Source organism: Leptonychotes weddellii, chromosome 10, assembly GCF_054177405.1.
Source record: "Leptonychotes weddellii isolate Sample4059 chromosome 10, ASM5417740v2, whole genome shotgun sequence".
In the NCBI taxonomy this organism is placed as follows: Eukaryota; Metazoa; Chordata; class Mammalia; order Carnivora; family Phocidae; genus Leptonychotes; species Leptonychotes weddellii.
The window spans coordinates 90,932,259-90,955,939 of record NC_138378.1 but is presented as its reverse complement, the minus strand read 5'-3'; the positions used below and the strand labels follow the sequence as shown (position 1 = coordinate 90,955,939).

The window sequence follows — 23,681 nt, the reverse complement described above, 5'->3', positions numbered from 1 at the left end:
TGGTCTTTGCGATGGTCTAACAGTGTCTGGACATCGTGGGCAGCGGCAGGCCCTTGCTTAGCTCCGTGCTCTTAAGGCATGAAATTGTTCATGGTTCCTTGAAACGTTTTGTGTAAGAATGGAATTTGGGGATATTTTCCAAGCTCCCAACTCCTTTTCCCCTCTCCCGCAGAAGCAGAAACTCCTTAAAGCCAACAGTTTCTGCCCCGGTACCTGCCTGTTTGATTTATGTCTGGAGAATTCCTGGAGGTGTTGGGTGGGCAGAGGCTTCTGAGTACTTGAGGTGGAGGCTGTTTTATTTCCAGCCCAGAATCCACCAGGATACTTCAGCCATGTCACCTGCTTCCCCTGCCCCCCACTGCACACATCTCTGCTTGGTTGTTTTCTCATCTTGTGAAACTAGGTGCACAGAGAGGCTTTTCATCAAAGGATGATTTTTCCTTAAGGGAAGACATTGCCTTTTGGTTCTCGATCCTTTTGGTTCTGTTCTGAATTTTTCATTGCATAGGATGGTGCCACCAGGGAACAAGAAGAAAGTCAGGGAGAACTTCAATGTTTGCAGCTAAGGAGAAGCAGGTGGTGGGGCTGAGTCTGAGATTTGGCCCAAATGGCCTTTGCAGGTGCCTGGCCTGTCCCGGTCCTGAGGAGTCTATGCGCTATGGGGACTTGAGCTGCCCCTGCCCCAGAGGCCAGGCCTCCAGAGACCCTCCTACTCCACCTTCCTCCCTCTGGGTGGAAAGAGGCTGCCGAGAGTCTGGTATGCCTCTCCTCTTTGTTGCTGCTGGACAGAACTATTGCTCTACCTCTCCTAATCCCAAGGAAGTGTTTCTTTGGGTAATCCTCTGCAACAGGGATCAGTCAGCAAGCCTCTGAAATGTGTTTTAGGTGCCCAGCACCAGTCCAAGTGCTGAGAAGTCAAAGACGATTAAGACACAGCCCACACCCCTTAAACATTTACAGTCTAGCTATATAATCAATTAAGTGATGATGTTATTGGGTAACGGGCTTACAGGGAGCAGGAAGAGTGGGCATCAGGTGACTGTAACCCGGGGAGGCCTGTCTAGCCTACTCTCCTCTGGATGATTCCCTGTGCTTGGGCCAGATGGTAGCTCCAGGCAGGCCCAGCTGTCCTTCCTGCCCTGGACCTCTTCCTTCCGGACCACTTCTAGCCTAGTTTCACTTCCCTGACTTTTCTCCTTCTCCCCTTCTCTTTCTTGATTGACTTAATGGTAGCTCTATCTTCTCCCTTTCTGGGGTCTCCCTGTGTCTCAGCAGTACACCCGATTTCCTTCCTTTCTGGAATCTCCCTTCCTCCTGGGCAGAGTGGAGTTGGGACCAGTCTGCCTCCTGCTGTTCTGTTTCTCACCACACAGATTATCCTTCACGGGCTCCCTCCTGTAAACTTGGTAAGATGAGTTTCGTTTATGTAGACGGGTTGGCTACGTGTACCTGCGGCCGGGGAGGGATTACATACCTTGCTTGATAATACACCCTTCGGTGCCTTCTCTTTGGCTCGTCAATTACCTTGACACGTTTAGGGGAAGGAAACAAGGCTTTCTTGAATCTTTCTCTTAAAAACCACAATTCTGGGGGCGCCTGGGTGGCTCAGTCGTTAAGCGTCTGCCTTCGGCTCAGGTCATGATCCCAGGGTCCTGGGATCGAGCCCCGCATCGGGCTCCCTGCTCTACGGGGAGCCTGCTTCTCCCTCTCCCACTCCCCCTGCCTGTATTCCCTCTCTGGCTGTGTCTCTCTGTCAAATAAATAAATAAAATCTTAGTACTCTGAAAAAAAAAAACAAAAAAAACACCACAATTCTGTTTTTTAAAGAACGAGATTCGCAAACTGGCGTACCTGAAACGTCACAAAATGATAGAGGCTTTCAACATTCTGAAGGTCAAGGTGGGCACAGAGTTTGTGGTGACGGAGGCCCGGTGGAAGCGGCTGGCCAGGATCGTGATGCCACACATCAGCAGTCCCCACCTGGAGCTCCTTTTGAGGATCTCCGACGAGGGACAGAAGGGCCACGTGGGTAAGAAGCCTTGGCCTCTGCCATTCCTCTTCGCTGTGCGTTCAAAAGTGGGTGGCTCCCAACAGCGATTCGTAAAACAGCAGTATTGGTTTTTTTTAAAAATTTTCTTAAATTTGCAAATAAAAATGTATGTGCACCCTTCCTGCTGGCAACAACCCAGTGGAGTTCGGGTCCTCACGCTGTGTTCTGACAGGGCTGTCCCCGTGTGAGTTGTCAACGTGTAAGGAGCCATCCAAAAGCCCTTACCTTGTCACAGTCATTCCACTGCTGACCCTGCTTTAGGGACGTCATCTAAAATTGGAAGAGAGCTGTGGAAATGAACATTTACGTCACATTCAGTATTTGAAAGCAAAAAGTTGAAAGTAACGTAAAATTCAGGTCCTGGTGGTTGGTAGCTATTACGAATAGCGCTTCGTATCCGTGACACACGTACGAGGCGTGAGCCACTGTCATGAGTGTTTTCCGTGCGCGGTGTGTATGCGATCGCTGAGGTGGGGCTGTTTGTCATCCTCATTTGTCAATATGGAAACCGAGACTGGAAGAGGTTAAGTAGTTTGCCCAGGCCACGCAGCTGCAAAGTGGTCGAGGCCATCTGACTCCAAGGCTTGTGCTTTTTCTCACTGTGCTAAACCACCCCAGATTCTGATAGTCACGTGATGGGAAATTGTGGTGACCTTAAGAATGACTGTAAAGGGCGCCTGGGTGGCTCAGTTGGTTAAGCGACTGCCTTCGGCTCAGGTCATGATCCTGGAGTCCCGGGATCGAGTCCCGCATCGGGCTCCCTGCTCGGCAGGGAGTCTGCTTCTCCTTCTCCTGCTCCCCCCTCTTGTGCTCTTTCTCTCTCTCACTCTCTCTCTCAAATAAATAAATAAAATCTTAAAAAAAAAAAAAAAGAATGACTGTAAAGATGATATGTCAATATGGAAAGATGTGAGGTGGCCAAAATATATCCCAAACTGTAGAACACCCTCAGTTCATCTGTTTCCAGAAGAGTCTAGATGGGAACATACCAAAATGGAGGGGTAGCTTCGACTGGATATAAATTTACCTGAGACAAGGACTCTTAAACTAGTCCCACAGAGCTGTAGGCCTTATGAGGACTCCATGCAGGTGGGAGAAGCAGATAACAGTGAGTCTCTGGAACTTACATGAAGAAAGAGAACAAAGAGAAATGTACAGTAAGACACTGCTAAATGGGTGGTGCTCATGTCTGCCAGCGAGAGTTTGGGATCCAGGATGGAAGAAGGCCTTTCTCCTCTTGAATTAGCAGGATCTGACATGCGCCTTCTGGTGAGCCCCGAGCAAGTCTCCTCAGCCACCCTGCTCAATGTTGTGGCTCTGAGGGTCTGCTCAGGAGCTGGGCTTCTCAGAGCCTGAACGATTGCCTTGGTGCCCCCCCATTAGGGACTGGCGGGGGTTGCCAGTGCTATTCAGCATGTCGGGGTTAGGGTTTTGCAGATGGTGGAGAAGGGCAGCTGGTGCCCGGGGCAACCCCTGAGCACAGTGCTTCCTAAGCTGTGTTTAGTGAAGCTGCTTTAATGTCTGACCTGTCATGGACTGACACTTTGGTAAAGTACAGCAAAAATCAGTGCTTGGAAAAATGAAATGAAGACGTGTTAATATCCAAGTGCCATTTTTTTCATTTTTGGAGTCAGTGGACATGATCCTGGCCATTGTTCTACAAGTTTCTATATTCAGCACTTATCCCATGGAGGGTGGGGAACACAAGGACAGGCCCAGCAGTGGCCCAGGGACCACTGTTGGAGGACCACTGCTCTAGTACTTAGAGGAGAGGGTCGGGACTTGGGTCCCCTTGGATATCCCACCCCAAGGACCGGGGTAGTGTGGCTGGTCACCCTAGCCCAGGTGTTCCCAGCCTTCAGCCCCTCTGTTTTTGAGAATTCTCCTTTGATGATTTAGTACCTCTGCTGCTTCTAGATGATTGGGACTCTGAAGATGTTGATGAATCCTTAGGGTGTTATGAGCTTTCTTTGCAATTCCTTCTGTGAAGTGAATTCGTGGGTTGGTAGTAAAAGGTGAGATATTCCAGACCTAGGGATGGGGGCTTTTAGGAGTCTTTGTCTTTGTCTGTCAGGCATGGGGAGACCCATATACTTGGGTGTCTCCTGCTCATCCAGAACAGATACACATGGTCCCCAGGACATACTCATATGAACGTCTCTTTGTTGATGAGGTCAGTCTAACTATTGATGGTCATTTCCCAAGTGGGAGGATGAATTGCTTTTCTTTGTCTTGTCAGCTTCTTGCATGTTCTAGGCTGTAAGTAGGATAGCTCTTAAACGATGTTGTTCAGCTGTGCAGGATAAATATGGAGCACACCAGACACATCCAAGTTCTCCTGGCACCCCTACTCATTTGGTTGTATCACTCCATGAATTACATGAGCAAGAGGAAGGAGGGGTTCTTTGAGGCCACCACATACCTTTCTGGAGAGTGCCAATGCAGATCCGGTACCAACACCACCAACCACCACCACCTGCCCATCTGCAGAGGTTCTTTTCCGAATGTGGGTTGTGATCTTGCACAGGGCGAGGTCTGTAAGAGTTACGTAAGGAGGCCAGTCAGCGACAAAAGGGAGCAGAGGAACCTGAGAATGAGGCATGGCCCAAACCCACTGTGCTATAGAATGTTTTCACGCTGGCCAAGAATAGCCATGGCAAGAGGAACGTGCAGACCGGTTGACGCTAGAACTCCTCCAGAAGTGAGAAGCCTCATGTCTTTATAGTGGCCCACAGTCATCCAAGAGATAATGAAAGTCAGTGCAAGTGTTGCAGTCTTGTGAGTAATAAGAGCATCTCCTTGGGCAAGCGCTGCAAATCCAGCTCCCTGGGCCGAAGACAGAGATGGCAATGACCAGCCTTCTGTACCTCACGCGGAGAGCCTGAGGGGCCTGTTCCGGATTTCCTCTATTAACGTTAATGTGCTTTGTTAGAGACACACACACAGATAGTCATGCCAATGCCTATCCTTACATGCCAGTGTGATTTACAGCTTGAAAACTCTAGTTTCTATAGCATGATGAAGACAATTATTGTATAGTATTTTAATTTGGGGGCCCTGAAGAAAAAATCTACTTAGACATAGGAACATAACATTTTAATTTCTTTGGAAGTCTTAGGTAAATCCAGATTGTTGACTATTTACCTCAACATTCATTAGTCCAATGCCCCCAACTCAATTAGTAATTTTAGAAAATACGTTTGAGAAATCATAGGTAGTTGATCCATTGCTGACACTAAGGATTTGTCAGAGAAGTAGAAAATTCTGCATGTGGTGTCCACAGAGTTGACGCGGGCAACTCTACAGGGCCTTGTGATTTATTTATTTTTATTATTTTTTAAAGATTTTCTTTATTTATTTGAGAGAGAGAGAGAGAGAAAGAGAGAGAATGAGAGAGAGTATGAGAGAGAGAGAGAACACAAGCAAGGGGGAGGGGCAGAGGGAGAAGCAGACTCCCCGCCAAGCAGGGAGCCCAATGTGGAACTTGATCCCAGGACCCTGGGATCATGACCTGAGCTGAAGGCAGATGCTTAACCGACTGAGCCACCCAGGCACCCGGGCCTTGTGATTTATAATGTTGTGTGAGATTTACACAAGCTGACTGATGAAGACCCAGCTTTTTATTTATTTATTTATTTTTTATATGACAGAGAGAGACACAGCGAGAGAGGGAACACAAGCAGGGGGAGTGGAGGAGGGAGAAGCAGGCTTCCTGCGGAGCAGGGAGTCCGATGCGGGGCTCGATCCCAGGACGCTGGGATCATGACCTAAGCCGAAGGCAGACGCTTAACCATCTGAGCCACCCAGGCGCCCCTGAAGACCCAGCTTTTTAAATCACAGTTTAAATCATGCCCTATGGTTCTAGCTGATGTTTAGGTTTATGGATGCCTAAACGTTAGCTGACATCATGACACCCATTTGACCCGAAAGATAAGGAAGAGGAGTGTGAGAAGTTCCAGCCACGTTAGCGTCTTTGGAGAAAAGAAATCGTACGTGAACTAAAATAACATATTTGCATTTTGTATTTACATTGGATAAAATCAGGAGAAAGACGTGAAGCCACATTTTAAATCCTAAATCACAAAACAACGTAATTTACTAGTTTTTCTTTATTGGGAGCATTAAATCAATTTGGATTAAAATTTTAAATTATTTTAATTTGATTAATGAAGTAATTTTAAGACATTTTAATCTTCAGTCAGAAGTTTTTAGATTTAAACTTTTATTTATTTATTTATTTTTTAAGATTTTATTTATTTGAGAGAGAGAGAGCACAAGAGAGAGAGCACAAGCCAAGGGGAAAGGCAGAGGGAGAAGCAGATTCACTGCCAAGCAGAGAGCCCAATGTGGGTTTCGATCCCAGGATCCTGGGATCATGACCTGAGCCAAAGGCAGACGCTTAACCAGCTGAGCCACCCAGGTGCCCAAGATTTAAACTTTTAAACCAGATCTTTAAAATGTATCTCTTTTACCAAAGAAATTAATGAATGTTATTTTTCCCCCAATGGCGTTCTGCAACTACTAATTGTTGGCCTATTATTAATTTGCACATCTTTGTAAAAAAATTTTTTAACTAGGTATAGACACTAAGAACATTAAATAAAGCTAAAATTTCCTGGTTCCCATCTGATTTTCTTAAGAAATTATAGAAATACTGTTTAAATTAATAGTTTGTTGTTTTATATATTTTATACGTGTGGGGGTCAGACTTTATAAACCAATTTGTTAATTCAGGGTTTTATCTGGAAGGCACATGCATCAAGAAGAAAATCATTTTGGGGCGCCTGGGTGGCTCAGTTGTTAAGCATCTGCCTTCAGCTCAGGTCATGATCCCAGGGTCCTGGGATCGGGCCCCGCATCGGGCTCCCTGCTCTGCGGGAAGCCTGCTTCTCCCTCTCCCACTCCCCCTGCTTGTGTTCCCTCTCTCGCTGTATCTCTCTCTGTCAAATAAATAAAATCTTTAAAAAAAAAAAAAAGAAGAAGAAGAAAATCATTTTAGGGGCGCCTGGGTGGCTCAGTCGTTAAGCGTTTGCTTTCGGCTCAGGTCGTGATCCCAGGGTCCTGGGATTGGGCCCCATATCGGGCTCCCTGCTTGGTGGGAGGCCTGCTTCTCCCTCCTCCACTCCCCCTGCTTGTGTTCCCTCTCTGGCTGTGTCTCTCTGTCAAATAAATAAATAAAATATTAAAAAAAAAAGGAGAAAATCATTTGAAAAGTGTCAGTGAGCTTATGGCTCAATAGACTTCCCAGTATTTTACTTTTTGCCAGATAGCACTGTTGATTTAAAAAACTGTTACCAGGGAAACCACATCTTTATGCAAGACAGCCAGTGAAATTTGTCTGCTTTCAGGGACCATAGGTTATATTTTATGGGAGATAGCAGTAATTTCTAATGTCTGGGTGTCCAAAAGACTCCTTTGTTCAACTAACAGTTTCAAAGACAGTTTTAATAACAGAAAGTTGAGCAGAGTTACATGCTTCATGGCGGCCTCCACTCTGGACAGGAAAGGGATGGCAATCCTTCTGTGAATATTCTCACTTTTCCCTCTGATCAGCAGTTATGAGCATTTGTGGTTTCCAAGGCTAAACACTGGAATTCTGTTAGTACCCAAAGTGTTAAAACTTAATCCAGTGTTAAACTGAGAAACACAAACTTACCAGTATGGGAAGAAAAGGGCTGAATAGAACAATTAACAAAGAGAATATGAAGCAAGTAATGTATCTACAACAAGGGTTGGCAGGTTATGGTCCACAGGCTAAACATGGCCTATGGAATAAAGTTTTACTGGAACACAGCCATGCTCATTCATGTATTATTTGTGGCTGCTTTCACGCTATACCAGCAGAACTGAGTAGTTAAAATTGAGGTCATATGGCCTACAAAGCCTAACATATTTACTATCTGGCCCTTTATAGAAAAAGTTAGCTGACCTCTGATCTTCAACATAGAATATCAGATGGGTAAAAGTTCCTTCTTAACACAGAATTACTGTGTTTTTGATTCTCTTTGTTTTTTCTTGTTCTATTGAATCTTCTGGATGAAAAGATATGAACCCAGTGAGACTAATAGATTCCCTTTTGGTTTAGGATGTTTAATGAGTGAAGTTTTGGCTGGATTCCTGTCAGTAGGTCACCCAAATCCTACCCATGCTTGTCATGTCATTGTCTCCCTAACCGCTGATGGTGGAGTTCGTGCAGCCCAGGCCCCTGGATCCCAGTTCCCCTGTCCCCTAATTCTCCAAGGCTGCACTTGCACCTGAGTGGGTGTTACATGCCTTTGGCTGTTAAGACATGTATGTTTATTTTCCTTCTAACTCCGAAGACCCAGGAACTTGGATGTTCTAAGATACCTATGTGTGTTTTTTTCATCTAACTTGATGGACTCATGTTCTTTCATGTTTTTAGGACTGTTACAACTGTTAGGGAAAATAGTAACTTGAGTGTGTGACATCACCCAAGGCTGTGTCTGATTCAGGCTCCTCCCTCGGATGAGGCCACACCTCTGCCAGGGCTGAGGCTTGTTCTTTGCCTGGGCATCTGTCGATGGCCGTTCTGCATCATCTTTCTCGAAGAGTCCATGTTGTGGTGGAAGCTATAGAGCCATCATTCATTGTTTGCTCCGGAAAACTGGAATGGAGCCATGGATATCCGCCAGGCCCTCTGAATGGGAAGCCTTCCAGGATGTAAAAATGCCCAACCCAACCTTTGCCCATTGTCTCAGCTAGACCCGATTTGCACTGGCGGTTTCTTTCTTTTCTTTCTTTCTCTTTTTCTTTCTTTTCTTTCTTTCTCTTTTTCTTTTTCTTTCTTTCTTTCTTTTCGTTTCTTTCTTTCTTTCTTTCTTTCTTTCTTTCTTTCTTTCTTTCTTTCTTTCTTTCTTTCTTTCTTTCTTTCTAAGATTTTATTTATTTATTTGAGAGAGAGAGAGAGCACAAGCAGAGGGTGCTGCAGGCAGAGGGAGAAGCAGGCTCCCTGTGAGCAGGGAGCCCGATGCGGGGCTCGATCCCAGGACCCTGAGATCACGACCCGAGCTGAAGGCAGATGCTTAACTGACTGAGCCACCTAAGCATCCCCATGATTTCTTTCAACAGCTTTCTTTAAATTTTCCAAACTTATTTAAAGTTTCTAAACTTCAACTTAGTTTTCAAGGAAACTTGGGAGAGAAGTTGTAAGAAGAACTTTCTAGGAAGCAGCAATATTCTTTACACATTCTGATTTCATCCCTTGAGGTGAAATTCTTTAAGTTGTACAGAGCAGGAAGTGGACTCATGGACAGCATCTGACCTGTCTGGTTGGGGAGAGGTGTGTGGGGTAGTGACCCTGGGCATTCGGTGGGTCTGGAGAACACCAGCTCAGTAGTCACATGGGGCCAGGCTGGTCAAGAAAGCGCCCAGTGAACTTTGGCCTGGCTGGTGGCCAACTTGCTGTGGAAACTGTGGGTTTGAGTGAATCTCTGAGAAGGGGCGGGGAGAGAGGGTGGGCAGAGAAGAGGAGAGGGGATTGAGGGGAAGGGTGTGGATTACACCTACCTTGGAGGCTTGGTGAAGAGGTGGAGTTGAGGCTGGAAAGGTAACTTAGGCAGACACTGAAAGCAGGGATAGCCCATGTGAGGAGGAAGGTGGGTGGAAGGCAGGGGGTGAGGGAGTGACCTCTGTGAACTAGCAAAATCACATGCTAGGGTTGGCCGCCTTGGGTCGGCTGCAGGTCTAGTGAGGACAGGTGGGGGGCTCTGCCACTTTCTGGCTCCTTGACCTTGGGCCTTCACCCTTTGAAGCTTCAGATCTTCACCTAGGAAATGCAGAAACAAGAGTCTGCGCTGACTTGGCATCACCCTTTGAACCTTAGTGTCACAGTGGCCGTGTATTTGGGATCAATTTTTTTTACATTGCAGACAAAATGAACTTTCTACGCTTGGCTGACCTCCTCAACATTCAGGTGGTCACCATCAACATCAAGAGACACCCGCTGGAGGAGTGGATGCCCCGGGTATACCAGTCGTCTGCAAGCCTCTTGGTCCAGAGGATGGTTCGGCACAGGCAAGTGAGATGGGGCCAGTTTTTTCTCAAGTTGCTTTAAAAATAGAGGAGTTTGCAAATGCTGTCTGGACTGAATATATTTCATTACTGAAGCTATAAATCAGCTCCTTGCTTGCTGCTTTTGGTTTCATAGGGAGGCTTGTAAAAGGTTTCTGGACGTGCTATGTGTGACCTTAACCAAAAGGACAGGCTTCTCGATTATGCTTCCTTCTGCCCTATATCCTAAGATGCTCAAGGGCCACAGATTGGATGTGCTGTCTGAGCCAGAGAAGCTGACTGCTTTCTGAAATCAGAAGGTTCCAGCCCCATCTAAGTCATTAGGAAGTTGGTTTCACATACGGCACTCTGACTTTGTAAAGTCTGTGGTAAACTCATGAATTTGAGTTATCAGAATGGTTGTTGAGAAGGCCAATTAATTCTCTTATTCTCAAGTAAGTGGACTCCAGAAAGAATCATTTATTCTGGTTGGAGATCTTAGGTTTCATATGTGTGGCCTGGAGTGCCCCCGTCATTAGTGGCTCATCCTCTTGCTGTCCTTGAATTTAGTGTTTCATAGAAGAGAATAGTTCAGAAGTCCCGGAAAGTGGCTCAGCCTGTGATGTGGGCACACCGTATTAGCTGCCCGTATTTGGTATTTATCAAAGCCCTTTATGTAGAGGCTTCTTCCCATTAATCCTAGCCTTGAATTACTGATGTGTTTCATGTGCTGGAGTTTGTGTGTCTGCACGGGGCATCCAGGGTCCTAGTCTACAGCCTCACAGAGAACAGTGGGGTAGGAGCCCCTCCTGTCTTCCCGAGGCCAGGCCCAGAGTTCAGCCGGGGTTCTCTGGAGCACAGGGGACAGGTACCTGAGCAGAGCAGCCTGCTCAGTAATTGCAAAGTTGCCTCAGAGCCCAGCTCTGATACAGTCCACCCCAGACTCGGTGAGGAAGATGGACATGTCAGTCCCCTGGAAGGCTTGTGTGCATTAGGGGTGAAGAGGTTTTCAGAAGCTTTCTTAGTTAAGGATGTTAATTTTCTAGGGACAAGTCCTAGAGATGTCATGATCCCATGCTAAGCCCTAAACCTTCTCCTTGCCCCGTTTCTGCCTAAGCTTTCATCTGATCCAGGTACTGTGCCCCCAGAGGGGGACCTGGGAAAACCATGCCTCTATTCCCCACCCCCACCCCCTGGTCGCTGAGTCTTCGTTTTCTCCTTGGCCGAAAGGATTGAGCCAGTATCAGGGGGAGGCAGGTGAATTTCAGGACCCTGGTCATGCTGGAACGTTTACTTACTTGAGTCACGAGTGTGCATGTGTGTGTGCATGTTGGCGGGATGGGGGTTGGGGGGCATCTCATAGTCATCACATCGTCGGGAACAGAGTACCCCCTAAAAGGCTCTGAATGTGCTCCTTTCACTAAAACGTGGGATGACAGGATCTCTTCCTTTTTCCCTCACGGCAGGATTTTTGTCTGGGTTTATGATGTCATCATTCTAATAAATGCCATATTCATCGCTCTGGATGAGAAAAACCCCTTCATTTCCTATGCAGAGTGGCTTTTCCTTTCTCTCTATATTATTGAAATTCTCCTGAAACTGTACACATACGAGCCCAGAGCCTATTTTGGCAAGAAACAGTTCTGGAACTGGTGAGCATGTGTGTCCTGGGGAGGGGGTGGGGCAGAGGCCGTGGGCAAAGTGCGGGGGGAGGTTTCTGTCAGTTTGGGGAATCTCCTTGGAGTTTTCCCAAGCTCCAGCTGCCTGGTTTTGGGGCATCTTATCATGAAATCTTGGGGGTGTGGGAAAATATGGGTCCGACGACGCTGTTATTTTATGATGTCAGTTTGAACTGACTCTAGCTAAAATTAGAATCACAGATCGTGGCATCCTGGGTTTGGAAAGGATCTTGGAATATCATACCCAATGAGGCCCTTCCGTAGCTCCCTTGGCCCACTCCCTAGTTTTTTTATCAGAGAACTTGGAATGTGTATGCTTGGATGATGAGATCGTTAACAAGCTCTTTCCTACACGGATGTGTCACCTGTGGCCTCTTTCTTCTCCAGGCTAGGTACCTCCTGGTCTCGAACCATCACCCCCGTGCTGCAGACCGACCACCTCAGTGCAGGACGCAAAGACAGGGCACACACACACCTGTCTTACGTAGTGCGCAGCTTGCCAGGGTTGGATCTCTGTGATCGCTGCTCTCAGTGCCAGGAAACTCCCTAGGATGCGCATGTGGCCAAAGGGGAACTAGCTAGTCTTGTCCAGTGCTTTGGCAGAAAGAAAAGTAACGCTATGATGGATATTACCCCCTTTAATTAAAAAGTTACAATGGACTTAGTAAAATTAATGCCAAGAGAGATTATATTGTATATTCTGAAAAATGTGCCAAAGTACTCTTGCAAGGATACAGTTATTTTGGAAGACAAAGTGATAAGAATTGGCTGATTGCTACAGATTCCCTTGGGTGGTTCACTGGAGCAGCCAGGGAATGATCACTGGATCATTCAAACGTAGTGTTTCTTGCTTCGTCTCCGTTGTTCTAAAAGTTACAGAAATCAGTTTCATGGTTGGTTCATTGCTTTGCATAAGATACTGGATTCGAAGTTTTCTCAGGATCAGTTGTATCCTTCACCAACTTTGCTTCTGCTCTGTTAGGTTTGACACGCTGATCATCATGGCGGCCCTGGTGGCCACCGTGGCCAACACCACCATTCAGTCAGGTCAGTGCCATGGGCTCTCGGCTTCGCCACCTCCTGGGATCATGCATTCAATGTGTATGTGTAGTCTTTGTTGAACTTGTGCACCAGTAAGGCGTTTGGGATGGGGCAATGGAGACACAAGAGAATTAGTAGAAGTGTTCCATGTCCTGGAAAGGGCTGGTAGCTTTGTTTGTGTTTAGCTGTGTATTAGAGATTGCATTTGTACGCATCCGTCACACCAGACACTGACCTGGTCGTCTCCTCTCCAAAACTGCCCTCAGTCTCATGGCTTAACCTCCATGCCTTTGACCCCCTGCCCGTCTTGCCCGCCCCCCGGAGGTCCAGCCGCAGTTGGTTTGCATTGTCCCTGGTCCACTGCCCTCTTGTGTCGGCCTCCCCGGGCTGCACCCGCGCCTCCCACCACCACCACGCACACTCCTTCCTGTGGACAGCAGGAGGCGTTGTTTAGACGTAGTGCAGCTTCTTAACAGGCCTCTAGGAAAGGAATGTTGGGGAAGGAAGGGCTTGTAGAAATGTGTTCTGTAGAACCTGATCCACAGTCATTAAAGACGGCCTGAAGTCTACACCGACTCTCAGGATTCTCTAGCTCAGGGCTGGGAGGGAAGGCCTGGCGTGGCTCGGCTTTGCTGGGGGGTGAGCCGTTCAAGGCAGCACTTACCTCCTCACTGCCCGGAGCTACTGTGCCCTGGAAGTGAAGCCGCATCTCGCCCTGAACCCACAGAGTCTCAGACCTCACTGAACAGAAGGGACAAGCCAGAGGCACTCACAAAACAGAATGTTAAATGATTGTGCTTTCTCTTTGTAGCAAGAAAATACAACAGTCAGCAGATACTGGATATCGTCTTGATATTGAGGATCCTCCGGCTCTTACGGATCATTGTCAGCATTCAGAGGTAAAGAGCGAGTGACGTGCCCTCGGGTGGTTCCCCCGCTGGAACCTGCCAGAAACCACTCCTGCCTCAGATCGGTCAACACATCCCATTGGGAGCCCCAAATGTACCTCGCATGGAGGACCCGACGCTCCCTCCGGGTGGGGGGGGGGTGGGGAGGGAAGAGCACTCAGATGGCAGCTCCCCGAGGGCAGGGGTTCTGTCCATCGCTTTAGTGCCCGTGGCCCCTTCCCTCACCATGCATGCTGTGCGTGGCCGCATAGCGGTGGCCGTGGGGGCCACGGATGCTCCCGAGTGTGCCAACCGTTGTCCTGTGAAATTCCTCCTGCCACCCTTGATATAGGGGCCTTTATTATCCTTTGTTCACTGGTGATGACAGTGAAGCTCAGAGAGGTTGAGTGACTCCCCAGGGGTGCACAGCTAAAAGGGCAAATTCCTGACGGTGTGTAAAGAACAGGTCCAGGCCCCGGGGGAAGGGATATGAAACCAAACCTGCTGGTGTGGTGTCAGTTTTAGCTCATGGCTTCCCTTCTGCCGTCTTGTGCTAGAAACTTTGTTTCATCTTAGATTCCGGCTTATCGTGACCACCTTAATTAACATTGGTCCCACGATACTGACGTTCGGTGGACTCGTCTTGGTAAGTGGCTTGTTCTTGTGGCTAGTTCTACGTGAATAAGTGGTAAGAGGATGTTCATTCTCGGCAGCTCTCGGTAAGCCTTATTTGAAGTGAGGAAAAGAAAGGGAGATTAAGTAAATGAGACTCACTGGTTTCTTGTCGTCCTTTTTAGAAATTTCCAAGGTCTGGAAACACTGGGCATATAGCAGTTAAGGCTCACCGGCCACTGTGATAGACACCACAACTTCAGTGGCTTAATTCAGTTGTGGTTTCTTTGTCACCCACGGTCTAGGTGGGTCTGCCTGCCTGGCTAGCAGATGCTTCTCAGGGGGTGTAGGCTCCTTCTGGCTCATGGCTGTGAGGCCTCAGGTCCTTCTTTGTTCTGCTTGTGGCCAAAGCCCACCTGCTCCTCACATCGCCAGGGTGAGAACACAGCCACCCAGGGCTGCGAAGGGCTGGCGCCTCCCGCTCAGGAGAGGTCCCACGCTGTGAATGAGGGGCTCAGATACGTGGTTGCTCTGCCACAGGGCCCTCGCTTCGCTTTTCTGTTATCATGGTAAGAAATAACCATTTTACCAAAGAATGAAAGGCTGACTTCAGGTCACCCCTTTCCATTCCCCACATGCATCTTTCCCAGAGACAACCATTGCTAAAAGTTTCTTGTTACTCTTCCTAAATAGCTCTTCCTAAATATACACAACAAGTATATCCCAGACAAGCCCGTATGTGTCTGGTTTATTGTTTAGTCAGATGGAAGAATCCACACAAAATGTTACATAACTGTCTTCCACCTGATATCTTTGTCATATGTCCTGGAGGACACACGTATCGTGTCGGCTCTGCTGTGATTAAAATTGTCCTATGGGGGCGCCTGGGTGGCTCAGTCGTTAAGCGTCTGCCTTCGGCTCAGGTCATGATCCCAGGGTCCTGGGATCAAGCCCCGCATCGGGCTCCCTGCTCCGCGGGAAGCCTGCTTCTCCCTCTGCCTCTGCTTGCCGCCCCTCCTTATGCCTTCTCTCTCGGACAAATAAATAAATAAAATCTTTAAAAAAATAAAATAAAAAATAAAAATAAAAGGAGGGAAGACTCCAGAACACATCCGACCAGCCTCTCGACTGACAGACCACTGGGTGCTGTCACCTTTTGGCCATTACAAGTGATGTGGGGAGGGCTGTTCTTGTACCTGCATCTTAGTGCTTCCGTTCCCGCCGGATGCATCCCTGGGCATGGCGCTGCAAGGTCAGAGGGGAGATGGTTCAGACCTCGGGTGGATGGTGGCACATGGCCTTCCAAACGCACGCTCCCCGTGTATCCCAGACGACAGCGCGTCACAGGCTGTCTCTCTGCCCGTCCCCCCCCCACCTCCACCCCCCCTGCAGCTGGGGTTTCCGAATCATTGCCCTGTCTCGCAGTCTGGGGGAGAGAATTGCACTATGCTGCTCTGACGGGCACTTCTGTCGTGTTTCATGAGGCGGAGTGTCTTCTCCAGGCTCTTTTGGGCACTCGCACTTATTTTTCGGTAAACAGCGTATTCATACCCTTGGCCTATTCTTCTATTCGTTTTTAAATAGGATTTGCAGGAGTGTTTTGACAGTTAAGGAAATAGGCTGTTGGTAAGTTTTTTGCAGTGGAATTACTTTTCCTTCTCCGTCACTTGTTTTTTGAGTTGTTTTTTTTTTTTCCCCGCATAAAGGATTTTTGTTGTATATTTGGGGGGCTCTATAAAAATTTAAATTAATTATATAGTCCTATTTGCTAATCTTTTATTTTATAGATTTTATAATCTTTTATCTTTTATAGTCACGTGTAGTGGGGCCTTTTCCTACTCAATTTTTTCTTTTTCCAATTCCTTCCTGGTTTGTTTTTTACATTTGACCCTATGGTACTTTTGGAATTTATTTTCCTATAAAAAAACAGGGTAAAGATACAACTTTATTATTTTTTTTTAGAGGACCAACCGTTGTTTATTGAGTACTTAAGCCACTAACTTGCCCAGCAGCTTTGTTTTCCACTCTGTAAGCCCATGGGAGAGGTCGTGGTGTGGTCCCGCCGCCCTGTCTTCTGTCCCTCCGTGTCCACCCCTCCCCACCCTGACACTGCTTGGGCCTGCGTTGGGGTGGGCAGCCACCCCGGGATCAGAGTAGCGTCCCTTTCTGCCGGGGTCACCCATGTCCACAGTCCTCCAGCGTCTCCGGCCCGCTCCTGGCCCCGTGATGCTGCAGCTCCGTGCGCCCCTGCTGACCAGGGCTGCCCATCACAGGTGGTCTACTACGTGTTTGCCATCATCGGGATGGAGGCATTCCACGGCAAAGTCCGGTTCTTCGACCCAAATTTCACCACCCCCGATGCTCTGGTGTGTGGGAACCCAGCCTTGAAAGACTCAGCGTTTGCCCGAGACAGGTACTGCAAGAATAACTTCAATGACCTGGCCTCCTCGCTCATCGTGCTGATGGAGCTCACGGTGGTTAACCAGTGGCACGATATCCTTTCTGCGCAGGCGTCCGAGCCCCGGGGGCTGCCTGCTCCCTGGGGTGGGGGTGGGGGCGCCCACAGGAACATCCAGGGCGGCTGCCGAGCTCCCCGAAGGTTTGGTTCCTTAGCTGCGTACTCCTCGCAGGCGGCTTTGCCCTCGTGACTCACCAGGTGGCAAAGCTGTACTTCCTCAGCTTCCATGTTGTGGTCGTCATTCTCATCGTCAAGTGAGTTGACTCCCGCCCCCTTGGCAAATCCACGTCTCCTCCCCTCTCCCTTGGTCTGACTTTTGTTAGCACTTGTGTTTATCATTGTCTGCCGGGGCACATCTGTATAGGATACACGTCTCGTAGTCTCGTTAGTTGTTTGGGTCAGAAGGACCCTGGGGTCCCGGCCAGTCTCCCTCCCCTTCCCCACCCAGACCGAATCCCTTGGGAGCATCCCTGAACGCACCGTTCACCCTCTGCTTAAATCCAGCCATCTGGTGGCTTCTCAGAGCCCCAGAGTCAGTTCCCTAGTTGTCCCACTCTGGTCTGTCCCTGTCCTTGCACAGGTAGGACGGCACTGTGCCCCTGGTCTGTCCTGGCCCCTCTTCCAGGAGAGGCCTCAGTCACTGAGCGGCGCTGTGACATCCGACCACTCGGAAGCGCTTCTGTTCCAGCGTCTCTGATTCTAGCTCCTTGGTTCCTCATGGGACCTGAGCCTGAGTCCCCTTGAAGGCTGGAATGGTCTTCCAGAGAGGTTTTCCAGTTGTCATACCTCTCTCACAGCCTGGGGCCTGCCATTTCTGGGGGGACAGCCCAGTACCTGTGCTTTCCTTGTCACACCAGGCCCGCGGTGGCCGGCCACCGTCGTACTGACTTCGGCTCCGGAGTGACTCGAGAATCCTGGCCGAGGGAGGGGAGGGGAGGGGAAGAAAGCCCGTGCGTAGCTCCCGTCGGGCTGCTTGTCCTTACACAGGCTGGGTGGAAGGCGTAGAGGGAACAAGAGAGAAACGCCTCTCTGGGTGGCTCCTGCCGAGGTTGCCGGAGCGCGGAGACCAGCAGGGGCAGGGGTATTTCTGCCGCTCTCCTCTCAGACGCAGGCGGGGGTTGTGGGAGCCCTGGGCTCCACCGTCAGCGCTGTTACGTCGGAAATGGTGAAGGGTCTGAGAGTCTCCCCGACCTGCCAGCCAGCAGGTTAGTCTGTGTGCCTATGCTCCAGAGAGGCACGGACAGAAAGCACGGCACCTTGGGTCGGGGACGAAGACAGTTTATTACTTGGGTCGGTTTCCCGAAACTTTGTCCCCACCGAGCAGTGTGGCGAGCACCAGCTGGAGTGGGAGTGCAGGAGGGAACCCCAAAAGAAGGAAACTGATCTTACAGAGGGCTGCTGGGGCTTGTCTGTCCTCCCCTGTGGAGAGAGAGAGAGGGACTTTAGTTTCACCTGGAATGTAAGCAGATCCCCAGGGAGGGCAAGGTGAGCTCTTTATCTTTGTTATTCTGGACTGTGTCTCGGGGGGGGGGCATCGCTGAGCTTTCCATCTTGGGATGTCTCCGTAGACAAACATCCCTAAGTTGGCCCCCAGTGCCTTTGCTCAGACCACCTGGGCTGTGCAGAAACTTGAGATATTCACGGAGGACTGTTTACCAGCAAGTATTTGGCTTAAGCTTCCCCTAGAAAGAAACCATATTTTCTTTTTAACATTCACTGTTTATTTTTATTTATTTATTTATTTTTTAAAAAGATTCTATTTATTTATTTGAGAGAGAGAGACACAGCGAGAGAGGGAACACAAGCAGGGGGAGTGGGAGAGGGAGAAGCAGGCTTCCCGCGGAGTAGGGAGCCTGATGTGGGGCTCGATCCCAGGACCCTGGGATCATGACCTGAGCCGAAGGCAGACGCTTAACGACTGAGCCACCCAGGCGCCCCAATATTCACTTTTTAAATAAGTTATACCAGAAGAATGGCAAGTTGTGTCCAATCCTTGAGAGATGTTGCATCTGTCATTTCTCCCTTCCGCGTTGTGTTGTCTTTGCAACTATTTGCCTTCTTGTTTCGGCTCAAACACTCTTTGGAATGAGGATCCCCTGTTGCCTGGACCACGGCTCACACCCTGTACCTCTCACCCTTTCTCAGTATTTTCATAGCGTTCATCTTGGAGGCATTTTTTGTGGCGTACTCCTTAGAAAAAAGTGAAATCGAAACTGCCATCGAGAAGAAGATTCAAGAGCTTGGAGTGGGAATCCAAGAGTGAGTAGTGGGTTCCCTCTGGTGTCGTCGCTCACTGGCCATGTTCACTCCCTCAGTGCCCTGTGGTGTCCGGCATGGGCCTGTGTGCCGTCCTCAGGGACCCTCACTGACGAGAGGAGAGCCCTGGATGCGGCTGGACGGTGCCACGGGGCCATGGCTGGGAGGACGCGTGAGGGACTCAGCTGAGGGACCTGACCCTGTTCATGTCTCTTCTTCCTTGAAGAGAAGAAATGCAGGATGGGAAGCTCGTTGATAACATGGACGCCAAGGACAGTGGCTTTAGTGGGGATGATGGAGACAACAAAAGGAAGTCCTTGAAAGGATTGTACTTCAGAATTGCATCAAAAAGTAAGTTTTAACCCAATGCAAAACTTCTTCCAATCCATGCTCCTCACTGTAGCTGGTGAGGTGTTTCCAGAATGCAAATCTGACCCGCCATGCCGGCTGCATGCCATTTTGTCATTGAGTGACAGTTTGGTCACTGTCTGTCTTCCTTGTAGACTTGAAGCTCCCTTTGTGCTGGGCCCTGTCTTTTTGCCTCCTGTGGTAACCCCAGGGCCTCACTCTGTGCCCAGGGCATGGGGGCCCTTCACAACTTAGTCTTTAAGGGCTTTATTCTCCATGCATCAGCGGTGGGCTGAGTAACCCAGAGCAACCTGTCACTTTGGGCCTTGGCCGGGGTGCCTGCACTTAACTCAGAATGAGGAGCACAGCATAGATTGCAGGCGCAGTGGCATGAGCAGGACGCCCCTACCAGAAGTTACCCTCCTCCGTCCTTCAGGGAAGACCTGCTCCTTGGTCTCCAGGGCCTTGCATGGTTGCGGAGCTCCGTAGAGTCCACACCAGCAGAGATGAGTGATTCTTTTCTGACTTCGTCATCCTTTCTTTCAAAGGCTGTTTGGCTAGCCATGCTTAGAGCATTGTCTTTGACTCAGGAGCCATCCTTCCAGAAAGCTGAGCTCTGCCCGGGCTGCTCCCCTCCAAGTCCAACACATGCGAGCTCCACGTGCCTTTCTCCTTCCTCCCAGAGTACAGGACCGTGGATGCCCTGCTGCAGCAGATGTTCGAGTCCGAAATTGCTCCAGAGGATGAAGGCCCTTCCTTGGATGAGATTCTGAACTTCTCGCCCGGTGACATATATCCCAAGAATCCCAATTTTGAAAACAGTGCGTGATTCTGGCCTGGAAGGGTCCACACCTGGAAACCAGGCTAAGCTGCCATCACGTCTTGCGCATGCTTTCTGGAGGTGGTTTTCCCAGCCCGAGTTGTCTCTGTGCCCTGACCAGCCTGCGCTTCGGCCGCACGGGCCCGGAGTGGTCGGTGGAGAGATATGGAGAGGCTCCTTCTGTGTGCCCTGCCTGGGGTGGTTCTGGGGTCTTATCAGAGCAGTAAGGAGGGGCAAATCTATGAAGAGATTATGAGGAGCACTTATCTTACACATGTCCGTCCGTACGTGTGAGAAGTCCTTTCCGTGGGGATATGAAAGCTTTTCATTTATTTTTATATGATATTTTGCTATTCTATTAAATCCTGTGCTACAGTGTCACGTGAATGACTTTTGAATATTTAAATATGGTAAAGGAATATATCTAGTATAGAAGCTCTTTGATGCGGTGTTTATTCAAAATGAAGAAAAACATGAATGTGAAAAGAAAATTCTGTCAGAGTTGCTTCTTTTTCTGGGGTAGGCTCTCAAAGCTTCTTTAATTAATGACACTGATAGCAAGATTTTGAGCAAGTCTCTCTCCGAGGTCACTTTCCCCAGCTGGAAATCTCCCAATGCAGTGACACGCTCCTTCTGGGAAATTAAAATCATTTTATTAACATTTTTTAATTGTGGAAAATACTCATAACATAAAAGTCACCATCATAACCAATTCTAAGCATATAGTTTATTCGCTTTAAGTATATTCACACTGTTGTGCAACAGATCTCCAGAACTTTTGATCTTCACACTGGCTACCCCTCGCCCCCCCAGGCCCCGGCAAGCACCATTCTACCTTCCGTCTCTATGAATCTGACTGCCGTACCTCACAATCGCATTTTGAGCACGTTGTCAGGATATAGCTCCTCATTCTTCTGTACCTCGTCCCGGGCCCCACTATAAGGCAGGGGTCCTTGACCTGAGGTCTCCGAGTGCAGTGAGGCCTGAGTCATGTGTCCTGTCAGAGTGACAACGGAAGTTAGCTTGGGAGGGCCGCCTTCTCCTCGGTTCTGAAGGTGACCTCTGGTGTAGGAGCAAAGTCAAGGTTTCGGGCACGGACTCTGGGGCCAGATCGTCTGGTATTATACCCTCCTCCCCACTGACCATGCCCTGTAATCGCTGTGTGCCCCCTTTTCTCCCCTGCAGTTGGGATAGATGGTACCTCCCTCCCAAGACTGGGGGGCTGAAGGAGGAGGAGGACGGGCGAGCTTGCTCTCACAGAGTGCTGTTCCTGGTTCAAAGCCACACCTGGTATTCAGTATTGCTGCTTTAGAATTTCGTTACCATAATGATCCCTGGAAGGTGGGGCGTCACTGACCCATCTCATGGGATTTATGGAGTCCTGCCAGCCTCCAGACTGCTCTTATTCCTTTGTATAGCTAACATGTATCGTTATACTAAATATTATACACTCCATGTACCGAGTGGCAACTTCATTTTTTTAACTTGAACATGTGCTGGGCATTTTTAGATGAGGAACTATGCAGTCATTGTAAAAAAACAACAAAAAAACCAAAAAGACAGAAATATAGTAAAAAGTCAGAAGTTGCTCTGTATTCTTGCTTCTCCTGACGCCCACCTCCCCTTCATTCTTCCACTCACAATCTGAGGCCCCCTTCCCAGTGGTGATGCTGAGTTTGTTGTTTGTCCTTCTGGAAACACACCTACCCATTTACAGTCATGTCTGTCATGCATATGAATATATAATGTGCAGTGGACCCTTGACCAACACAGGGTCAGGGGGTAGGGTCACTGACCCCAGCACAGTCCCAAATCTGCATATCACTTTTTACTCCCCCTCAAAACTTTACTAACAGCCTACTGTTGGCCAGAAAAGCCTTGCCAGTAACATAAACAGCTGATTAACACATAATTTACATGTAATGTGTAGTATATACTATATTCTTACAATAAAGTAAGCTAGAGAAAATAAAATGTTAAGTCATAAGGAAGAGAAAATACACTTAGAGTACTGTAGTTTTTTTTAAAAAATCCATATATTAGTGGACCTGCCTATGAGTTCAAACTCATGTTCAAGGGTCAACTGTAATTGCATTTTTTTATCCTAAAGTGGGATGTCATGACATTTTTATATATATAGTTCAAGAATCTTTTTTCACTTAGCAGTATTTTTCATCTTGAGATGTATGTGTGCCTATATACATACACACACAAAATGCTGCCAAGTGTTCCTACCATCGGTGTTTCCTGATTTATTGAAGACTTGACCTATTCACGGACCTATACGTTGTTCCACCTGTTCGACATTAAACAGTAACAGAGTAAACCTTGTTGTGTAATTTTCTTCATGGCTGAGCCCTTGGGGGAGAGAGCCTGGGACCAAGTACTCCGGACTTGCAGCAGCCCCTGTGGCCACCAGGGGGCCCCACCGCCCCCTTCACGGGAACAGTCTCAGAGGAAGGGGAAGCAACAGTTGTGGTGGCCGTTGGCCCCTTTCTCTAGGTCTTTCTTCTGCCTTTCAATGAAATTGTCACCCCCACGTTTTGGCACATGGTCTCCCAGCTGGGCACTTCATTCCTGTCTCCCCGGCAGGGGGATGGGGCAATATGATTGTGTCAGCTCCTGGGGCTCTGAGCCCAATCTGGGTTTGCACCTCACAGGTCCTGCCCTTGGGAGTAGGCTCTCCATCTTGTCCACTTCCTGACTGAGAATGGCAACCATCAGAACATCCTGGAAGCCTGTGAAGGGCGGCAGAGTCAGTGCCCGCATGCCATCACGTCCCCCTAGACTGTAACAGGAGACTGAAATCACGTGTCTTTTCTAAGCTACTGTGTCTGTGTGTGGGGGTGGGGGTGGGGTTCTCTCTTATAGCACCTTAGCCTGCTTATAACCTAGCCAGTCCAGAAGTGGGTTTGTCTGAAACATTCCAGAATGGAACCGATGGACAGATGGATTGGCTCCAGTGATGGGGGAAATGGAAGACCAAGCATGAGGACTCCTAGGATCAGTGGCACAGAAAGGTGTGGAGTAATAATAGCTTGCAGGTGTCCTTAGAGACTATGCCAAATGCCCAGCTATTTAGGAGCTCTTGCCACTTATAGTTCCATAGTCTTTGGAAAAATAAATTTTAGAATCATTGCCTTAGACCACAGATATGATCCAGAGGGGAAAGGCACTGATAAGCGGAGTCTCTGAATCTCCTAAGGGACCAGATTGATTCTTAGCTAGAAGTTAGAATGTGGAGTCCGGGGCCAAGAATGAATAGGAGATGCCTTGACCCAAGATAGATATTAAATCTGAACCTACACTGAGTCTAGCCAATGTTGGAGCACTTAGCATGACTTGCACCCCTGCTCAGCTTTGCAGGAGACACAGATGGATAAGACCCAGCTCTGTCCTCAAGGAAAGTTCAGTCTCCTTAGTGGAGTGAGCTGCGTTTCCTCCCTCCCAGTGCTGACTTCTCATGCATCCGTTTCAGCTGTCCTTTAGATAGAGCCTTTTTCCTTGTGCAGATAAACAT

At 48.5% G+C, this 23,681-nt stretch overlaps 1 protein-coding gene across 1 annotated transcript in view; it reads left to right on the top strand.

The window, feature by feature from the left end:
• LOC102747598 (two pore channel protein 2-like) overlaps positions 1-22,487 on the top strand; it is a 41,746-nt gene extending 19,259 nt beyond the window's left edge. The window contains exons 10-20 of the mRNA XM_081796813.1: positions 1,828-2,029; positions 9,940-10,084; positions 11,527-11,712; positions 12,722-12,786; positions 13,592-13,679; positions 14,244-14,313; positions 16,553-16,764; positions 16,893-16,991; positions 18,883-18,996; positions 19,220-19,344; positions 20,025-22,487. Coding sequence (XP_081652939.1) covers positions 1,828-2,029; positions 9,940-10,084; positions 11,527-11,712; positions 12,722-12,786; positions 13,592-13,679; positions 14,244-14,313; positions 16,553-16,764; positions 16,893-16,991; positions 18,883-18,996; positions 19,220-19,344; positions 20,025-20,170 — 1,452 coding nt within the window. The 3' untranslated portion in view covers positions 20,171-22,487. The remainder of the gene's footprint in view (positions 1-1,827; positions 2,030-9,939; positions 10,085-11,526; positions 11,713-12,721; positions 12,787-13,591; positions 13,680-14,243; positions 14,314-16,552; positions 16,765-16,892; positions 16,992-18,882; positions 18,997-19,219; positions 19,345-20,024) is intronic.
• Positions 22,488-23,681: the final 1,194 nt, after the last annotated feature.